This window comes from Triplophysa dalaica, chromosome 16, assembly GCF_015846415.1.
Source record: "Triplophysa dalaica isolate WHDGS20190420 chromosome 16, ASM1584641v1, whole genome shotgun sequence".
Taxonomy (NCBI): domain Eukaryota; kingdom Metazoa; phylum Chordata; class Actinopteri; order Cypriniformes; family Nemacheilidae; genus Triplophysa; species Triplophysa dalaica.
The window spans coordinates 15,337,181-15,356,227 of NC_079557.1; the positions used below are offsets into that span (position 1 = coordinate 15,337,181).

General features: G+C 38.3%; 1 protein-coding gene across 10 annotated transcripts in view; it reads left to right on the top strand.

Moving 5' to 3' along the window:
- The window catches only part of enox2 (ecto-NOX disulfide-thiol exchanger 2), a 238,919-nt gene that overhangs the window by 184,479 nt on the left and 35,393 nt on the right, over positions 1 to 19,047 (top strand). For 7 of the 10 annotated variants that reach the window (XM_056769092.1, XM_056769099.1, XM_056769100.1 and 4 more), the window contains 4 exons: positions 303 to 488; positions 14,170 to 14,376; positions 15,595 to 15,828; positions 17,198 to 17,410. In XM_056769092.1, coding sequence (XP_056625070.1) covers positions 303 to 488; positions 14,170 to 14,376; positions 15,595 to 15,828; positions 17,198 to 17,410 — 840 coding nt within the window. The remainder of the gene's footprint in view (positions 1 to 302; positions 489 to 14,169; positions 14,377 to 15,594; positions 15,829 to 17,197; positions 17,411 to 19,047) is intronic. The other 3 variants (XM_056769097.1, XM_056769095.1, XM_056769098.1) reach the window with 3 other exon arrangements.

A 19,047-nucleotide genomic window follows, 5' to 3' on the forward strand; every position in this document is an offset into this window, starting at 1 on the left:
ATCATTTCCATTTCAAAGAACTCCATGCTGTCGTGCAGCTGTAGTCTAAACTAATACCTGTGAATGAAAGCCAGTGTTCACAGACGTACAGGCTACGCATAATAATTAGCTATAGCAAACAGCTGGGGGAGTGAGTCGGTAAAAACCTATTCATTTGGAAAGCCTTTTAAATATGTCTCAGTCTCATTTGTTTATTTGTTATGGAGAGGTAATGTTTTCCTCTTATAGATGTAATTTGGGTCGGATCAGAACAGGGCTTTTATTAGTGCAATCCTTTGTGATGTCCTCTTTCTATATTCCAGCAGATTTTGACCCCAGCCTTGGCATGATGACTGGCATTGCTCCAATGAACCCCATGATGCCCGGCCTCGGGATCGTGCCTCCCCAGGTTTCACAAGACATGCCCATCATGAAGGAAATCATCCACTGCAAAAGCTGCACGCTCTTTCCGCCCAACCCCAGTGAGTCCTTTAGTGAACCATTACTGGGTAAATTTCAAGAAATATTGGTTTCCAAGATGTCAAACGTGATTTTTTAAATTCTTGCATGTACAATTTTCCTTTTTAGGCATGAAATTAAGGTCTGACATGTAAAAATGTGTTAACCACTAACACTTTTTTTTAACAAGACCTTAAAAATCTCATTACCGTAACAGTCAATAATGTCAAAACTAAATCATGTTTCCCCCAAAAAAACAGCAGCAAACAGAAGTTCCTGTTCATTATAGATAACTAGACATTAATTAAGTATATATATATAAATGCAACTTTTTTTGTTAAACATTTCCTGTATTGGTATTGATAATTTTGTAAACAGTCCATTCATTTTTTTAGCTGGACACGTTACGGTAATGAGCACACTAATATCTTTATTATTATAGTTTTTTTTTGTGTGGCTGAATTGTGTGTTCTATATTTGTTATGAAAATGACTGTGATTTGTTAATATTGCATGCACAGGTTATAATGACTCGCAATGACAGATACATTTCTACTTCCTAAGATGTGGTATATTGAAGGCTTTTCTAACATGTTGCCGAACGGTTCCAAGCACAGTCTGAAATGGTTAGCCTGGTTCGACATGGCACAATTTCAAACGGTTCTCGGCTCAGGATTTTCGGCACAGTTATCTAACCATGCTGAATCGTGCCAATGAATGAGCACGGAGGTGTATAGCCAGTGTTTGCTAAGTAACTCCGAAAAAGTAATGAATTTCTAGTTACCAATTACATATTCAATAGTTTTATTAGATTACTGTACAGATTACCTTGTCCAAAAAGTATTCAATTACTTATTACTAATTACTTTCTATATCTTACATCAACCTCGATTAGCTAAGTGATTCAAGGATAGACATGAAATGGCTTTTTTAATTCATTCAAATAAATAATAAATAACTACATAAATTATTCTTATTAACTGACCAAATTTTGTAAATATGTGAGAAGGATACATTTAAGCATACATCTTAAAGTTAGACTTATAATTTTTATGTCATTTCCACTATTGACTACATTACAAATTAATTAGTTCAATTACATCAGAAGTAACTGAAATTAAATTATCGAAAAAATAACGAAAAGCAACGAGAACCATACGCCACAATGGTAGAAAAGCGCTCTATGATACAAATGTGTTCCCTGTACCGTTCGCAGTGCCCTTTGACATGTATTTGAAATGTAATTTACTGTGAGACTTGTGAATACCCCATCAAGCCCACTTCGCAGGGCACTATCGAACCATCAGAATGTTCCACAGTCTTGTTTGTGAATACATTATATCTCACTCCGTTTAACATGTATGCAGCGATAAGCATTCTTTTTTTACGCTCATGCATTTTAAATGATTTTATTGACTTCAGCAATCTGACCTGAAATGCTGACCAGATGAGACCAGAAAAGACTGCCAGTTAAAATGATATTTATAATATAATTTTCAAACCTGCATGGACTCCACGGCCAAGCAGAGCATGTCACGTTGATAAGATGCAGATTTGATTTGAAAAGCCAGCCGCCACTCAGACTCCCAAACTGATGGACAATAGAAGCTCTGTGCTTTAATTTGAGCGAGAAGCCGTCAGCCGTCCTTTCATGTGTACTCCATCCCACCAGCTCAATAAGCTCATCCGCATGCCTCTCCCGTCCTGGAGAGAGAGGTCAACCAGACGAATATAACAAGAGGGGGATGTCCAGGGGGACTGGGGGGTGATCTCACTGTATTTGGACGGTTGACCTCTAAGGAGACCGAGGTATTCTGGCATGTAAAATATGCCCCACAGCAGGTGGAAGGTCAGAGGAGACAATGATTACCTGAGAGAGTTAGTGTCCTTCAAACAGCTGATCACCCAGCACATTCGCGTCTGCAATGGCAGGTTAGCCGCTCTCATAACAGTACGGTCAGTCGTACCTGTAGAGTGTCCTAATCCTCCTGCTTTAAAGAGAGTGACGGACTGACACGCCTGCTCCAGGCAGCCTAATGCTTAAACAAACCACGTCAGATGGTGATTGATTGACAGCGGGGTACAAAAGAAGCGTTTAGAGCACGACAACCAAGAATCTCAGATGCCCTCAAGTCAAGGTTATTATTTTAAATGAAAGCTATTGTGAAAGAACCAACTACTTGTGAAAAAATATCCCAATCAGTTTTTTTAACTGTAAGTGTTTAAAAAAGCCAAGCGAACAGTCGCATGTGTTCATAAAAAATTATATTAATAAAAAGAGAATATTCATTTATGAACATACTCTAAAGTACAAAACAAACAGAAATACATTTTACTGTACATATAAATGGACATTTACACATATATATTTTATCTTCATTTGTTCTTTTTATCTCCTCTTGAATGTAGGGAAATTCTTCAAAAACACAACTTTTTGAAACAAAAGGTTAATTTTTTAATTTATTTAACATTGTTAATATAACATTTATCATTGGAACATTCATTAACTAAGATGAACTAACAATGAACAATAATTCAACAACATTTATTAATCTTTTTTAATAATGGTAAATGTCAATACAGTTATTCATGTTAGTTCTTGGTGAATTCATTTATGTTAAGATCATCAACTTTTCAATTAAAAAAAATATTTAGAAATGTTGAAGTGAAAATAAAAGAAGATTAATTCATGTTGTTGAAATTCTTTGTTATTTCGTGTTAGCTAATTCCGTTAACGCAGTGGTTCTCAACCTTTTCATGGTCGCAACCCCCTGTAAACCGATTTTAAGGACTGGAGCCCCCTCCCTATACTGTACATTATGGATAGATGAGATAGTGTATAAAATATGTTAGATACATAAACGATATGTAATGAAGCAAAAAATACCTGTATTGGACAGATTGATCTCAAGATATCAGATTATAAATATAACAACCCTGCTGATAAAAACAAAAGAAACCATCATAGAAATGAATGGTTTCCATTAAAATACCATTGTTAACCATTAGCTTTTTTTATTAAAACCATTACAAAATTGTAGTGTTTTGGACATTATTCTAAAATTATTAATCTGTCAGATCGCGAGAACGGTGCGCATTTTAACACGAGCGAGAGTTTATTGAAGTTTATAATACAGACGCGATGTGGTGTCATTTACCCGTATAAAACAGCGTTTTACTTCTTATTTCAAGCGAGAAATTATTATTTTAGTTTTTAAATATGTGATTAGTTATTGCAAAGACACTCTCTGTTTGTAATTCGAATAGACTTCTGTTACGCTGCATATCTGTTTCTCTGGGCTGCCTTCATGCACAGACGCTGAGGACGAAGTCATGGCGTTTGCCTGCTGTTTGTAACCAAACGTTGTTTTTACAAAAAAAACTAGAGATTTAGATTTATACTGGGTCAAGATGGAGTGGCGCTCCATAACACCAGTAGCCACTGCAGTGAAGAAGAGCGAGGGCTCGGACCCTTACGTGTAAAATATATCGAAATATCGAAAATGTGTTTAAAATCCATATCATCGTTATCAAAATTAATTCTATCGCGATAGTTATTGTTATTGAATTATTGTCCAGCCCTACACTGGCCCAAAAGAACTTCATGTTTCAGTTACACAAACGTTTGAACAAAATTCAATCAACAGAATATTTATAACATGTTTAAAATGTTAAACAAATAAGATAATAATATATGTAAGATGTCAAAAAAAAAAAAAAAGTGTCACACTCTTTCGAAGTTTCTCCAAAATTGTATTTTTTAAACTTTACAGTTATAGTTTAGTTTCATTCCTTTATGTGAACAAGCCTTTACAGGCAGTTGTCCTAAAAAGAAAATTTGATCTAAAATTTGGACACTTCTTATGAAAGTTAATGCTAACTTTTTTATCCGTTTGTTTTGATCTATGAGTTTGCCAACAGGTTAACCTTCACCTTCAAAACCGGTTCCAATTGCGAAGTATTGTGGATATTTTTTCTGAACTTTCTTGGCTGCATGTTGTGTTTAAAGGTCAATTTAATTTTCACTTTCCAAAAGGTTTCTCCCTAGCCCGAAAAATGTTCCAAATTTGATGGTTTGCAAAGCACCAGCACTTTCTTCAGCTGTTGGTCCTCGTCATCATTCACCGGGATCGATACTTCAATTGACAACACAGGCAACTTGCTGTATATTGATCCTAGAATTGCAGCACAACAACATGAAGCAGACTTCATATTGCCTCTCTCACATTCTCCTGTTGAAGAGTAAAAAGCATTAGACGTCTCAATCTTAAGCAGTGAAGTGCTGATTGTGTCAAGCTCGGGCTAGGAAACCCAATTGTTTTAGGGACGTTAGAATTTGATATTGTAGTTATAAGTAATGATAAGAAAGAAGAAACTTGAACGAGAGAACCAGATCTGTGCAGTGCCGGATGCAGAGACTGCTGTCTGATGAGATTTGGGCATATCCATAAACATGACAGTCACCTTTATCTCATTCAGAGAGAACAGGCTATCATGCACATATCTCGCATTGGAATGAGTCGTCTTTTTTCCTCATCAGTCCATGTAGAAGTGGATTTAATAACGGGTGACAGCGGTGCTCTCCTGATTACAGCATACAGTAATGCGAAGCAATCATTCACGGTTACTCCCTCCACAGTTGTCAGAAGAAATTATGAAAGTCCTTTTCCCAATGGACTCTGATGGCTAATGCCATTTAACATGAAATGTACAAAATCAAGCCTCTCTACATCACCACCTGTTCTCAGATTCGTTGCAGGAACACGTCTAATACATCCTTTGCTGTGTGCCCTTCCCTTCCCCACCCACTTTTGTTAATATCTTTCACCTTTTTCTCTTCGCTATCTCTTGTGGCCTTCAAGACCAAAATACGATGGGAAAATATCAGCATTTATACCATATGTCATTTATCAGTGGTTTTTAAAGGCCAGTGTCTTTGGCTTTGATTGCTGCTGTATTAAAAACATATGGGCTTATTGCTGTCAGCTGCACTTCTTGTTTTTTTATTAGATTTGAACGATGGGGAATTTTGAAACCAGCATGTTTAATTCGACTCATGGCTTAGAAGAGAACTGGGAAGCCAAGCTTAAATCTTTCCTCTCGCTGCTGAAAAATATAGGAAACACCCAGTTGCACCTGCAGTTATGCACATGTGTTTGGTAACACTGTAACTGTAGAACTTTTAAACTGTAATACAAGCATGGTCCTGTTTATTTATGCATTTATTCATTTTCAATGCTTAAATGTGGGAGATTTTAGGAAGGGTTCAGTCTGCCTGGTAAACACAGTTGATCAACCATTGGTCCATAGTCATTATGTAATAGGGGAGGTGTCCTGGGTAGGGTTGGCTAAAACCCAGTGCCAATATGGCATTGATACCTAACCGAATCAGAATGCAGATTTACTTGTGCAACTTAAAAGCCTGAGTCGTCATTTGAAATATTTGCTTCTGGTACTCCAAAGTGTAAAAAGCATCATCACCGTCAACTATTGATTTGTCAGCGGTATTGTAAATACACAACTCTAGTTCTAGGGTTCCTCCTTCTTTGACATCATTTTATTTCATTCCATTGAAGTCAGTATCACCCTTAAAAATAAAGATTCTTAAAAGGTTCTTCATAGATATGCTAAAGAAGAACCATTTTGTCACATTTAGAGATTGGTATCGTTAAGATTTATCGATATCAATACCAATAATGCGTACCGATACCGGTACTTATCAATACTGTTATCAATATTATGCTCTGTATTTGATGCAAAAACACATGATGTGAAAAGATGTTAAACATTTTAAGTTTCTTTATAACAGCTGAGCTTCAGAACTGCAGTTTACAAATGCTTCTGAGTAAACAGAAAATTCCACATAAAAAACTTACGTAACTTAGCATGTGCATAGGAGCAAATCATAATGTAATTTAACATATTTACTTTACATCTCTATCGTTATTTGGCATGTAGACCGTATTTCTTTTTGTCCTTTCTGGTGTTAGGTCTACATAAATTGAAGTACTGTTTTTTTAAGCAAGAATTTTTTTTTAATAATATGTTATATTTTTATAATTTTAGTACCACATTTACTTCCATTTACTAAAGTAAGTAAATATACCCCATGGCCGAATTATTTATTATTTTATTTGAATTATTTAATTATTATTCGAATTATTTAATTATTAAAACAATGTTATAATGTCTCAAATAGAGGACTTTTATTTTGACGGGTTGCCTCAAAGGGGTGTTTGGCGGAAGCTTCCTCGTTGTGAAACAAGGACGCTGACTGCTCCATAAGCCCAATTATGCCACTCTTTCCCTCATAAACACGCAAAACAAGCAGACACAAATGTATTATTTGTGTATTACCTGTATTACAAATACATCACGGAAATCATATGGCCCCAGATATCACACATACGCCAGCGAACTCCGGCCATTCAGACATTTTTCAGGGATGAAAAATGACAGGCAGCGTCAGCAGCCTCTTATTCGCCATTTAACACTGTAAATACACAGAAATAAAACAACGCAAGTATCGATAACAGTATCGTATGTCATGAAGCTTATCGATACTCTGGTATCGACCCAAATTAATGAACCGGTCCAAAAAAGTACCGGTTCTCAGCACTCATCCCTAGTCACATCCCTTTCTTACCTTTTTATAATATGAAGATTTTTTTTACCACAAAGAATCTTTTGTGAAACAGAAAGGTTCTAATATGTTAAAGGTTCTTTATGGAAGCTTTAAGACAAAAGAAAGTTGTTCTATGGCATCGTGAAGGACGTTTTATTTTTTAAGAGTGTACAGCAATAAAATATTCAATATATGAATAAAGTGGATTGTCGACTTGCAGAGAAGAAATTCTGGAAATGCATTAGTTATGGAAGGACACAAAATTTTCCACCAATACGGATAGGCGATTATTCAGAGTAATATCTCCTAATACCGATAAGGATACTGAAGATTAAATTGATATTTCTTAACTTTCTGAATGTTAGGATATTCTTAATTCTTCAAATGTTGATATTGAGCGTCAATGTTTTTTTTATTTTTTATATAGAGAGCACAAATTCCTGTCCTCTTTTGTTTTGAAAGGCTATATCAGCCCTGATCATTGGCTGTTTATTAACTATTGGCCAATAGTGTGAAAAATCACTTTTATCAACAGATACCGATTATGAGACGATATACTGTACAAGTGCATCTCTAAAACAAAAGTTGATTTTTATGGCTAAAGATATTTACTAAAGCCATGAAAGTAAGAAGGGAAAGGGTGGCGGTGAGGCCTTGAGCCAAACTAAAAGCTATTGAATATGTCTGTTTATCTAGTTTATTTCTGGTTTTCAAATACGTTTTAACTAAAAAAACATCTGTTTCAATCGAAGAAACATAGCAATGTTGGAATAATCGATTCTTTTTTCTCTCTTCTGAAGAAGGAAAAACCTTTTTGAGATCTTTATTCGACAACTCCAGCTTCACCTTGACTTTACTCCGTCTCTGCGTCAACACCTGAACACCATTCCAGTCTTTATAAATTACCATTGACCTGCTTTCTCTCACTGTTGTTTGAAAGCCTGTCTTTCTGAAGGAGAGAGAGAGAGAGAGAGAGAGAGCTTAGCGAATATCATCATGTTTTCTCTCCATAGCCTGTAGATCGCATGAGAGGAAAGCAATTCGGTGCCCAGTTGTAGATATACCTGCCATCATCAGGCCAGGCTGCATATGCTGTCTGTCTCTAGCTTGAGAACCCACGGTCTGCCCTGGCTCTGTGCCCGAGAGTGACCTTCATATCAGGCAAAGGTCTCCTCATCCAAGAGCTAAGGGTTGGTCTGTGTGAAAGGCTGGCTTTGCCGAGAGCACTGCCAGTCTGGCATGTTTCCTCACTTCAACCCACTTGTGACACACATATCAGCCACACTTCCGTACACCATGGCCCGCAGAGGCCTTTAACCTCAGTTAAACAAACTATTGGCTGTGCCTTAAAAGCTAATATCATAGGCATGTTTGGTAATTTGCATCAAACCTAGATTCAATTCAATTCAATTCAAGTTTATTTATATAGGAAAACAGAAAACAGGAAAAAGAGAAAAGGTAAAACACAGCACAGTGCATGGTGTTTATAGAACAAACAAGATCATTCTAATAAATAATATCTAATTAATAAATAAATAAATAAATGCAGTCTTCCGGTGAGCAAGCCAACACTGCCCTGCTTTGGCGAGGAACCCAAACTCCAATGATTGATAAATGGAGAAAAAAACCTTGTGAGAAACCAGGCTCAGCCGGGAGGGCCAGATCCCCTCTGACGTGTCATAGCTGCACTCAGTGACCCCGACCAAAAGCCACCGAGCAAATATCCACGAGGAAGACGAAGAGCCCACCACCTGATGACTTCTTCGGGCATAAAAGACCATTTTAAAATAGTGATAGTTCACCCAAAAATGAAAATTCTGTCATCACTTACCCTTATGTCATTTCGAACCTGTATGACTTACTTTCTTACACAGAACATAAAAGAAGATATTTTGAGGACTGTTGGCAGCACCCATTGACTTCCATTGTATGGACAGAAAGTCAATGGTACCACCGAACTAGCATATAATCAAATGTGCCCATTTTGAAAAAGAATTTCAAATTATTTTATCATTTACTCACCCTCTTGACATTTTGTCTATCTTCTGCAGAACACAAAAGATGACATTTTAAAGAACATTGGTAACCAAACAACAGCTGAACCCATTGACTTGCATTGTATAGACACAAAACCAATGCAAGTCAATGGGCCCTATCTTGCACCCAGCGCAATTGACTTTGTACACCGACGCATGTGTCATTCCTATTTTGCACCAGCGCAAAGCGCGCTTTTCCCTCCACAGAAGCACGTCGCTAAACTAGTGAATGAACTTGCGCTCCCTGGGCGGTTCAGCGCATAAAAGGAGGCGTGTTCCGGCGCAAACAATCCCTGGTGCTATTTTGCTGTTCCATTAAACAATTGCGCCACTGACCAGAAAAAACCTAGTCTAAAGTCAGTGGCGCGTTGCGCGTTGTTCATTATGCTATTTTAAGGGCGCATGCTTGACCATAATGTATAGCGTGCACAACGCGCATACACTTTGCTCATGTAATCTACACAGATGCAACAGTTATTTTTGCAAATCATAAATTGTTACACTAAAAAAATATTAACACATGAGATGACGGAAATCATTGTGGTGTGCCACGAAGATGTGAAAAAATAGGCATAAATCTAGCCTACAAATTATTCAGGCTAATTGTAGTAATTAAGGATCAGACCTGTTTGCCCAATAGTGGCAAGACATATATGTATATAAGGACATCTGACAAATTGGTTTGTCCGTCAAGAACCAGGAAAAAAAACCGACTAAAAAACTGAAAAAAAAAGACTGTGAAATCACCTTTACCATAATGTAAGTACATTAAAAACCTTAGTCTTCAACTTACCAGTTGAGTTGAGCTTGCTCATATTTTTGCGCCTGGTAAATACGCCATAATAATAGCAATCCATAATGGAACTTGCGCACCTGCTTTTAAAGGGAATGTTGGATGACGCTCTGATTGGTTTATTTCACGTTACGCCCAAACCACACCTATGAATAATGAAGCTACTTCAGACCAACCCATTTTAGATTTGCGCCGGGCGCAAGAGCCATTTATCCCGCCGGGAAAATAGCAACAGCGCCGAGACCCGCCCACAAAGTTACTTGCGCCTCGCGCTTTGACTCTTGCGTTTCAGATCGTTAAAATAGGGCCCAATGGGTTAGTCTGTTGTTCGGTCACCAACAAACTTCGAAATATCTTCTTTTGTGTTCTGCAGATGAAAGAAAGTCATACAGGTTTGGAACGGCCTGAGGGTGATTAAATAATGACAGCTTTTTCATATTCAATGTTTGCATTAAATGTTTGGGTATCATGAGCACATTTGATTTAATGCAATTCGCATATTGCCCATTCAAGTCCATTTTAATTCAAATAAAAAATTAGCAGAGAGAGTTTTTGGCCATTAGATGCATGTCTGAATATTCAAATTGAACCTGGCTTGCAGAGTTTTATTTGATGCCCATATTTTGCTATCTTAGGTAGTCAGCTTTTGCTCGATTTGGAGATATTGTCATCAACAAAAGATCTGTCTTGGTTCAGTTTAAATGTTTCATTACATTTACATTGAATCATGTGGCAAACACTCTATTACACATAATGAGTCCAACAGAAGCAATTAATTCAACAAAAAGGGCACCAATGTGTAAGTGCTGTGACCTTTTTAATATAACTTATGTAACGTTTTAAATATTTAAATAAAGTGCCTGTTTGGGTTCCTTTGGTCTGTCATGATGCCCCCAAATCGAACATTGGAATGTGCCCAAAAAATTCTGAACACAGCAGGCAGTTCACCCGGTTTTGGATACTTTCAAAATCCAAAATAATACGGCACGTCAGGATTCCAATTGCAAAGCTTCATAAAAACCTATAATAAACAACAATAAAACATCAAAGTGTTCAAATAATGCATTATATATTGGTTTCCTGTGGAGAAATCCCTGTTTAAGGTGCCTGTGAACACCACAGGCCTCCCGTGGAGACACTGGCACACTTTCTTCTTTCAAGAGGGACAATTCACAGCAGGCAGACGGCTGTCGGGATGAGTGAAGACTGGCTTTCAAGAAGACAGCGCACCTGATCTGCAGCCTCACTCCTGACATCCCACTCGAGCAAACAAAAGGCGCAGGAATCTTTCTTTTACGCTCACACACGGAGTTGGGCACATTGTGTAGTCGAGACTAGAGGAAGCTTCACGGAGCTACATGCTTGTTAGGATCACCGGTTTACACTCCTTTGATCTGTTTGCTTACGACTCAGTGTGACTGATATAAATTTGCGGTTCCCTGTCTTCGGGGACGGGACGTCAGTCTCAGACGATTTCCTTAGTACCTTGCTTGTTTCGCACCGGGTCCTAATCAAGTGCTCGGCGCCCTTGTCATCTCTGCCGTGTGTGGGGTGTGAGGGGGAGGGAATACACCTGCGGCGGTCTTCATTTTAGCTGATTAGCGTTAAGCTTGTTGACGACTGTCTCACGGTGGATCGGGCAACGAGCTGGAGGTACACTGCCCTCCTGCAACTATGTTCCTCCTGTGTCATCTTAACTCACTTTTCAAAGAAACGCCAGAGACGACACAGGATATTTAGCCAGAGAGCCACCAAAGAGCATTGGTTTGTCAAAAATAGGCTTACAGTGACCGGAGAAACTCTTCAAATCTCAGATAATCCCTCTCAGATACAACGCTGCGTTGTGCGTAATTTCATAACACCTTCTTGGGGTGACAATGGAAACACACCAACTTCCGACAGCATCGAGAAACTTATGAAATGATATCCTGTGCTTAAATGATATTCTCTTTTCTCGCTGCGCTGTGGATATGAAATAAAGTAGTGGGTGTATTTGATTTAGAGAAGCTTAAAGGAATCAGACTCTGTGTTGAGTAGCTTCTAAACAGAATCTTTTTTATTACCGGCTCAAATTGTCAGGAGAGTTTGAAAGTCAAACCCAAATGTTTTATGTGCATTTGACGGAGTAAACATTTGCTCACCTGGGCCAGAAACCAATATTTTTCTTGAAGCATGAAAATAAAACTACTTCCCTTAAGAGATACTCAATGATCTCGGTTAAACCAGTAGTCTTGCTCTCAGCTCCTCTTATCATGAGTAAAAAACTAAATGTTTTGGTACTTTTTAATGCAAGTCATATTATGATATTTTGTCAATTTTCTATTGATCGTAGCAGCTTCCTGATGATACTGTTAATTCAGCTTTTATTCAGATTTCAAAAGTTGGTTCAATAAAAAATAGACAACATATTTTGAAGTTGTATATCTTTGTTGCTGTATACACACCATTTCTTTACTCAACTCAAAAGCAACATCACACCTTTTGATCCAAAGTCCATGACTGACATCTGTATCATCTCAGTCCAGATGGTTTTATTCTCCACCGGCATGACAGGCAATGACAAACTAATGATTATTATATTCTTTTCCCCTGACGGGACCTGACAAACACGTAAAGCTCATCATTAGCCGCTACAATAAACAGGAGTTAGTGTAATTGTGGTGATGATGGATGGTGAGGTTACAGGGCAGCTGTGGGGTCCACAGACACTCGGTTATTTACAGTGAGTGGCTCGATGCCAAACATGCCTGCTTTACGCCTGTCTCGCTTTAGACCCCCACTGAATTCCGTCAGGTGCTTCCTTCAGATGCCGTTTTCAAAACTTGTGAAGACTGCCGCAGCTGTCCAAGTGACAAGCATTGTTGCTTTCACCACATTACGAAGAAATTTTATTCAGACTGTGTTTGATTGGTTATTATTTCTGGGCCTTTAACAAATTGTATCAAATTTAGGGTTGGAGTGATTTATAAAGAGAAATATTTGAACGAAAATGAAGGGCCTTTAACTAGATAAATTACAAATCGGTGTCTCGTAGCATTAGATTGTGAAATTACAGTTTGTAAGCAACGCTTCAAAACGGCACTTTTGAGTTATTTTGGCATCGTAGAAAAGATTCTTTATTGAACTAAGCTGAAAATGACCCAAAAGTTGAAACATCACATTTTTTAAAAGATTGTTCGAGTTTTGGGCTGCTTTCCAATTCTGCTGTAGTGGATCTGGGCAATCTCACCAATTTCACACAAATCATCATAATTCATTTTGGCCTTTGCTGTAATGAGACTCAATTCCCCTGCGGCTAGAGTCGGTGGATTTGAATGTCACTAAGGCATTGCACAAACCCCGAAGTCACCCCTGATGTATTGTCGTCCAAATTTCTGAAGATTTATAAATTTTTCACTGCACAAATAAAATGTTTTATGCTTTTGACTTCACCCAGTATTTTACATGGTACATTTCTTAGGCATTACAAATGTTGCACTACACTTTGAGGGTTTAAGTTCAAAAGTTCTGAATAAAGTTTAAATAAAGTTTGGTTTTATCAAACTTAAAAAAGAACATGTACACATTATATATTTCTGTAGTGACAAATGACAATATAGCTAGTTAAAGGGATAGTTCACCCCAAGTCTGTCACATCTCTTGTCATTTCAAACCTGTATGACTTTCTTTCCTCCACAAAAGAAGATATTTTGAAGATAGATGGTAACTGAAGAGCGCAGGCCCCCATTTACCTAGGTTGTATGGACAAAAAACCACTGCAAGACAATGGGGTCAGTTAACAACATTCTTCAAAATATCTTATTTTGTGTTCTGCAGAAGAAAGAAAGTCAGACAGATTTGGAATGACATGAGGGTGAATAAATGATGACAGAATTTGTATTCTTGGGGGAACTATGCCCTTAATGTTGAAAACATTTTAACGTAATTCGCAATGCTTTAGAACTATATATCATTTATCTCCCACACGACTATCGTGTAAAAATGTTTTGGTGTGTATGTTCCAGCCTGATCGATTTGATTCAGCACGATTCATGTTTTAATGATCCACAAGTTGTTCCCCAGTGTTTTACATTATAATTGGAGAATAAATCATTTTAATGTCAGGGTCATGAAAAATCTGTGATTGATTTTGCATGTTTCATCCTTTTATACAGTATATCATACAGAGTCCATAATGTGCAGTTGCAGATAGTACAAAATGATCAATATGAAGATAAAACAATAAAAGAGATTCTGAAATGGTTATTTAATCTTATTATGTGCTTCTGTTCTTCAAAGACCTCCCTCCCCCTGCCACCAGAGAGAGACCCCCGGGATGTAAGACGGTGTTTGTGGGTGGTCTGCCGGAGAACGCGACAGAGCAGCTCATCGTGGAATTGTTTGAACAGTGCGGAGGTATCATTGCGATCCGGAAGAGCAAGAAAAACTTCTGTCACATCCGCTTTGCCGAGGAGCAAACAGTGGACAAAGCCCTGTTCCTGTCAGGTAGATACTGACACAGCACCAAGCCAACATATTAAAAAATAAAATCTCATGGAAAAAACTCAGTACCTTGTGTTCCTGTTCCCATCTGTGTAATTGACAAGAATTTCACTTAACCTTTTATCTCATGGAAATGAGGGCTCCGTGTCCACAAGTTCAAGAATGATTGATGCAGAATTAATTAGGTGGGCGGGGCTTCAACACATCACTTCAGCGGCCGTCGAGAGGGCCAGACAAAAGAGGTCAACGATGCTTAGGAATACATTTCTCCCTTCAAACAACCGCGAATATCAATCACAAAGCGGCCCGGAAGCCACCTTGACACGGTCACGTGACCCGCCCTGGCTGATATTAAATCAGTCTTTGTATGCAAATACTTGGACGTACAGCCACCAAAGGCAAATTTAAAGCTCTAATAATACGCTTTTCTATTATTTATACCTTTATGAGTTTTACACTCTCAGTAAAGATGGGCCGAGATCATAGCAGTCGGCATTATATCATGTGTCCCAGTGACGGAGCTCTGCAGGCCTTTCCATAAATAATGTCACACATTTCCAACGTAGAACACATCGTATAAAATATTTAGCGCCGTCTGGGGGCCATAAAGCAGAAACGGAGAGGTGGAAGTAAACAGTGAAGCTCTTTCTCTCATTTCTGTTGACACAGCCATCTGTGGGCATACATTCGTTTTTAAAAACACTCTTTCACTCTTGTGTACTCGCCGAACCACACTGCAGTGAGTTCACCAGTCTCTATCAAGAAACAAGTGGCCATTTGTCAAGATTCGTTTCTTTTCGACATCCTGTTTTGAGCTGAGATATAAACCTTGATGTAGCAAAATCGCTTTCTTATTCAGCCGTATCACAAGCCGAGATTATTTCCGGACATCAGGGCTTTCCTGCGCTCATTGAAGTTTCATGTCTCAACTGCGTGTCTGAATGAAACATTTGGGTCTTTTTGGAGTTCACACGTAATAAACAAAAAGGCATGGTTTTACTCAAATCTGCCAGTAAACATGTTGGAAGTAATGAGTAAGTATCTGAGAAATTGTGTCATTGACGTTGTGTGCGTGTCACTTGTGACTCAGCATTGTGTTGTTTTCTGGTTCGCTGAATGTCGAATTAGTTTTCTTGGGTTTTCTGGCGTTCACATTTTTCAGTCTTATTTCCAAGTCATTTGTACTCGTGTCATCTGTTGTTCTCTCCCATCCTCTCCTAGGTTACAGAGTCAGGCTGGGATCAAGCACAGATAAGAAGGACACGGGCCGGTTACACGTAGATTTCGCTCAGGCCAGAGACGACCTGTACGAGTGGGAGTGCAGACAGCGGCTGCTTGCCCGGGAAGAGAGGCACCGTCGCAGGATAGAGGAAGACCGTCTGCGGCCCCCCTCCCCGCCCCCCATCGTTCATTACTCTGAACATGAATGCAGTCAGCTAGGAGAGAAGCTGAAAGGTAGAGTATCGTGTTTTAGCTGTTTTGTTTTTGCCCCTAGATGCGTGTGGTGCCTGCGGAAGAGTCGGTATTGTGTTTGTTTACTAGCTGTGTCTAAATGTTATCTGTCTCGTTGAGTTTGATATTCTGTGCAGTTTAATGGAAACCATCTGTTTGGGGATTACATCTCAATCCTCTGAAAAGAGATGGTGCACTAACTGATGTTTTGGAGAATTGTCAAGGTTAAATTAGCCTTGTTGCTTTAAGGTTACTTAAAATACTTACATTATATACATTTATATAAAATACATATTATATACTTTTTGATCCTGTGGTATATAAAAGGAGATGCTAGGCTGAAAGTTGTAGAAACTGACAGCCCGACTTGCCATTTACTTTTATTGGATGGAAAAGGAGTGAGTGGAACTGACTGTTAAAGTCTGCTTTTAATGTTCCACAGAAGAAAAAACCTCATGCAGGTTTGTAGAAACTTGCTATGTAAGGTGTGGTAGTATAAACGGGCTGTTACCAGCTTATTGATTTAAAGAGATTTCATATTCAGGACACATTGATTCAGAGTAGAAAGGGTTGATGGATTATTAATGTGAGTTGGCTTTCCGTAAATAAATCAAAGCAATGCATTCTCATCATGACATCAACAGATGACCATGTTTGTGCGTGCGTGTGATGTGCGAGCACAGCAGTGAGATTAGAACGACAAGACCAAAATAATTGTTATTGTGTCTTTTACAACAGCAATCATTGTTGTACAATGTCTTTGTGGCATACAACATCGCTTCATCTGTTGCACAGTTAAAGCCAAAGAATGCAGCGAGCTGCTTACCAGCAGAACCCCAAGCTGTGCCAGGAGATCATATCTTTCTGTTTATTTCCTCTTCTTTTATAATTTAGTGATTTTAAATTAACAATGGCAACAAAGAATCATGCAATCCCTGTGGCATTCATTACAGTCGGTTTTCCGTTTATTTATTTATTTCTTTTTGTTCCCATTCGAAAGACACAAGCCAGATCTTTGTTGTTCAAAGTGATTGCCTCCTGCCAGCACACATGCACACCTGAGTATCTGAAATGATTTTCAATGCCAGATTGACTCATTTTAAAGAAAGCAGACAGTAAAATTCTATTAGTTATGCTTGACCTGGTTGAATTGTCGTATGCCATCGATGTCCTTCCCTGTTCTGTGTTGTCCTCCCTTAAATGTCTTCTGCTATGCTAGTGTGCCGACTCTGTTTTGGTCCAATAAACATGTTCCGCTAACAAGTTTTGACGCTAGAGGGTCCCAGATGAGAAGTGTTCCTCTCCAACATTGTACTCAGCACCCTTCCCACCATCTGTTTTTACCACACCGTTTCTCCTTTTGTCCAATCAGACGACTCCATATTTCCCGAGGCGGTCCGTGTCCTGTTGACCTGGGTGGAACGAGGGGAGGTAAACCGTAGGAACGCCAACAACTTCTATTCAATGATCCAGTCCTCCAATAGCCACATTCGCAGACTGATGAGCGAGAAGGCCGCCCATGAGAAGGAAATGGAAGAAGCCAAGGAGAAGTTCAAGATCGCCCTTTCTGGGATTTTAGTGCAATGTGAGTTGCTGATGTTGGTTCTGTTTTGAGATCTAGTGATTTGCCTATGTAAACAGCATTTCTGGGCATCACACTCATTCGTTGTATTAAGTCATTAATGCCATGTTAACAGACAATTAAACGTCACAAATGACGCCTACAAATGCTGTCTTGGTAGGTAGCTCGTTATGTTTTTTTAAGTCTTTCTCCATCGTATACTGTATTTGAGCACTATAGATTCTTATGCTATCAGATACAACGGCAGCGTTCAGCAAATGGATGCTGTCAGCTATTGCATGATTACACTTCACTTCCTGCCATCTTGATTGGATGCCCAATTCAGCAGTGCTGTTTGCTTGATTGATCCAATGCCCGAAGAAACTCAACTAGCTCACACACACACACAGACAGATAGTTTCTTTTATGTCTCATTCAAGTTTCTCAAGGATTTGTGGGTATTAAGCGTAAACTTTAAACAACAAATCCAATAAAGATTCCAGTCTGTGATTTTTCATTTAAACAATATTGCCATCTTGAAAGGTCACATATCTGAAGATCACAATTTAAAATTAGATTCTTCAAACAAAAACCTTTCATATTTGAATATCATAAACATACATCTGTCGGTGAAGTTAAAAATAATATACGTGTACCGTGTACTTGCTGAAGTTGAAAACAACAGAAGTCATTCTGAAATATTCATTTAGAAAGCTCTACTTTTGAATGCCACTAAGTTGACTTTCAATGAGAAAATGGAAGTTTCAATGTCACTAGCAGAAACACTTTCCCCGCTATGTCATCAGTTACTTTTACACCTAAACCCAGTTTGTGCTACAGTAGTGTAATGCTTTGATGTGAGATCAGTGTGGACTGAAGGTAAGTCCTGCAGACGTCTCTCCCACACCTAAATGCAGAAGCAGGTAGAGTATTTAAACCACAATACTGCGCACCAGCAGGCCGGTCATTTTTAGTATATCAAGCAATGTTTAGAAGAGAAACCATTGTTATGATTTGTTAACAACTTAGAGTCTGGACCTGATGACGCATCATAGATTAAAAGTAAGTAACCACACACAGTAACTAGATTTCCAGGTTTAAGTGATTGACTGATGGTCAAACGTTTTATTGACCTTTTAGTCAAACGTCAAACACCTTAAATAAACGTGTACATACCCTTTACACACACAAAACAAGTGCAGAAAACACTTTTTAGAAAGCCTGTATATATAGTGCATTATTGAGGTATTCCTAATGACTTTTAAATTAATTATTAAAAATCTTATAAAAAATCATGAATTCTTATCTGTTGTGGTTCATGCATTTGGTATTATGCATTTTACTGAAATGAATGATATACAGTCTGATAATAAATAGCACAAAATAGTGTCATAATTTCTAGGGTTTATCCCCCTTAAAGATTGATTTCTAAAAATATATGGACACTACTCAGTTTCAGTTCAAATTATGTTGCTACGTGAGAAGAGAGAGATGAGAGGTATGAAACTAGCACAGCAATCTACCGTATTTGTGGTAACAGTCAATTATACAGTTTAGCAGGCACTGTAGACACATTTGACTCGGGTTGCCAAGTCCGTGGTTTTCCTGCAGAATTGAGATACCTTTACTCTGCTGCAATATTTAGTTATTCTGCAGGGAAA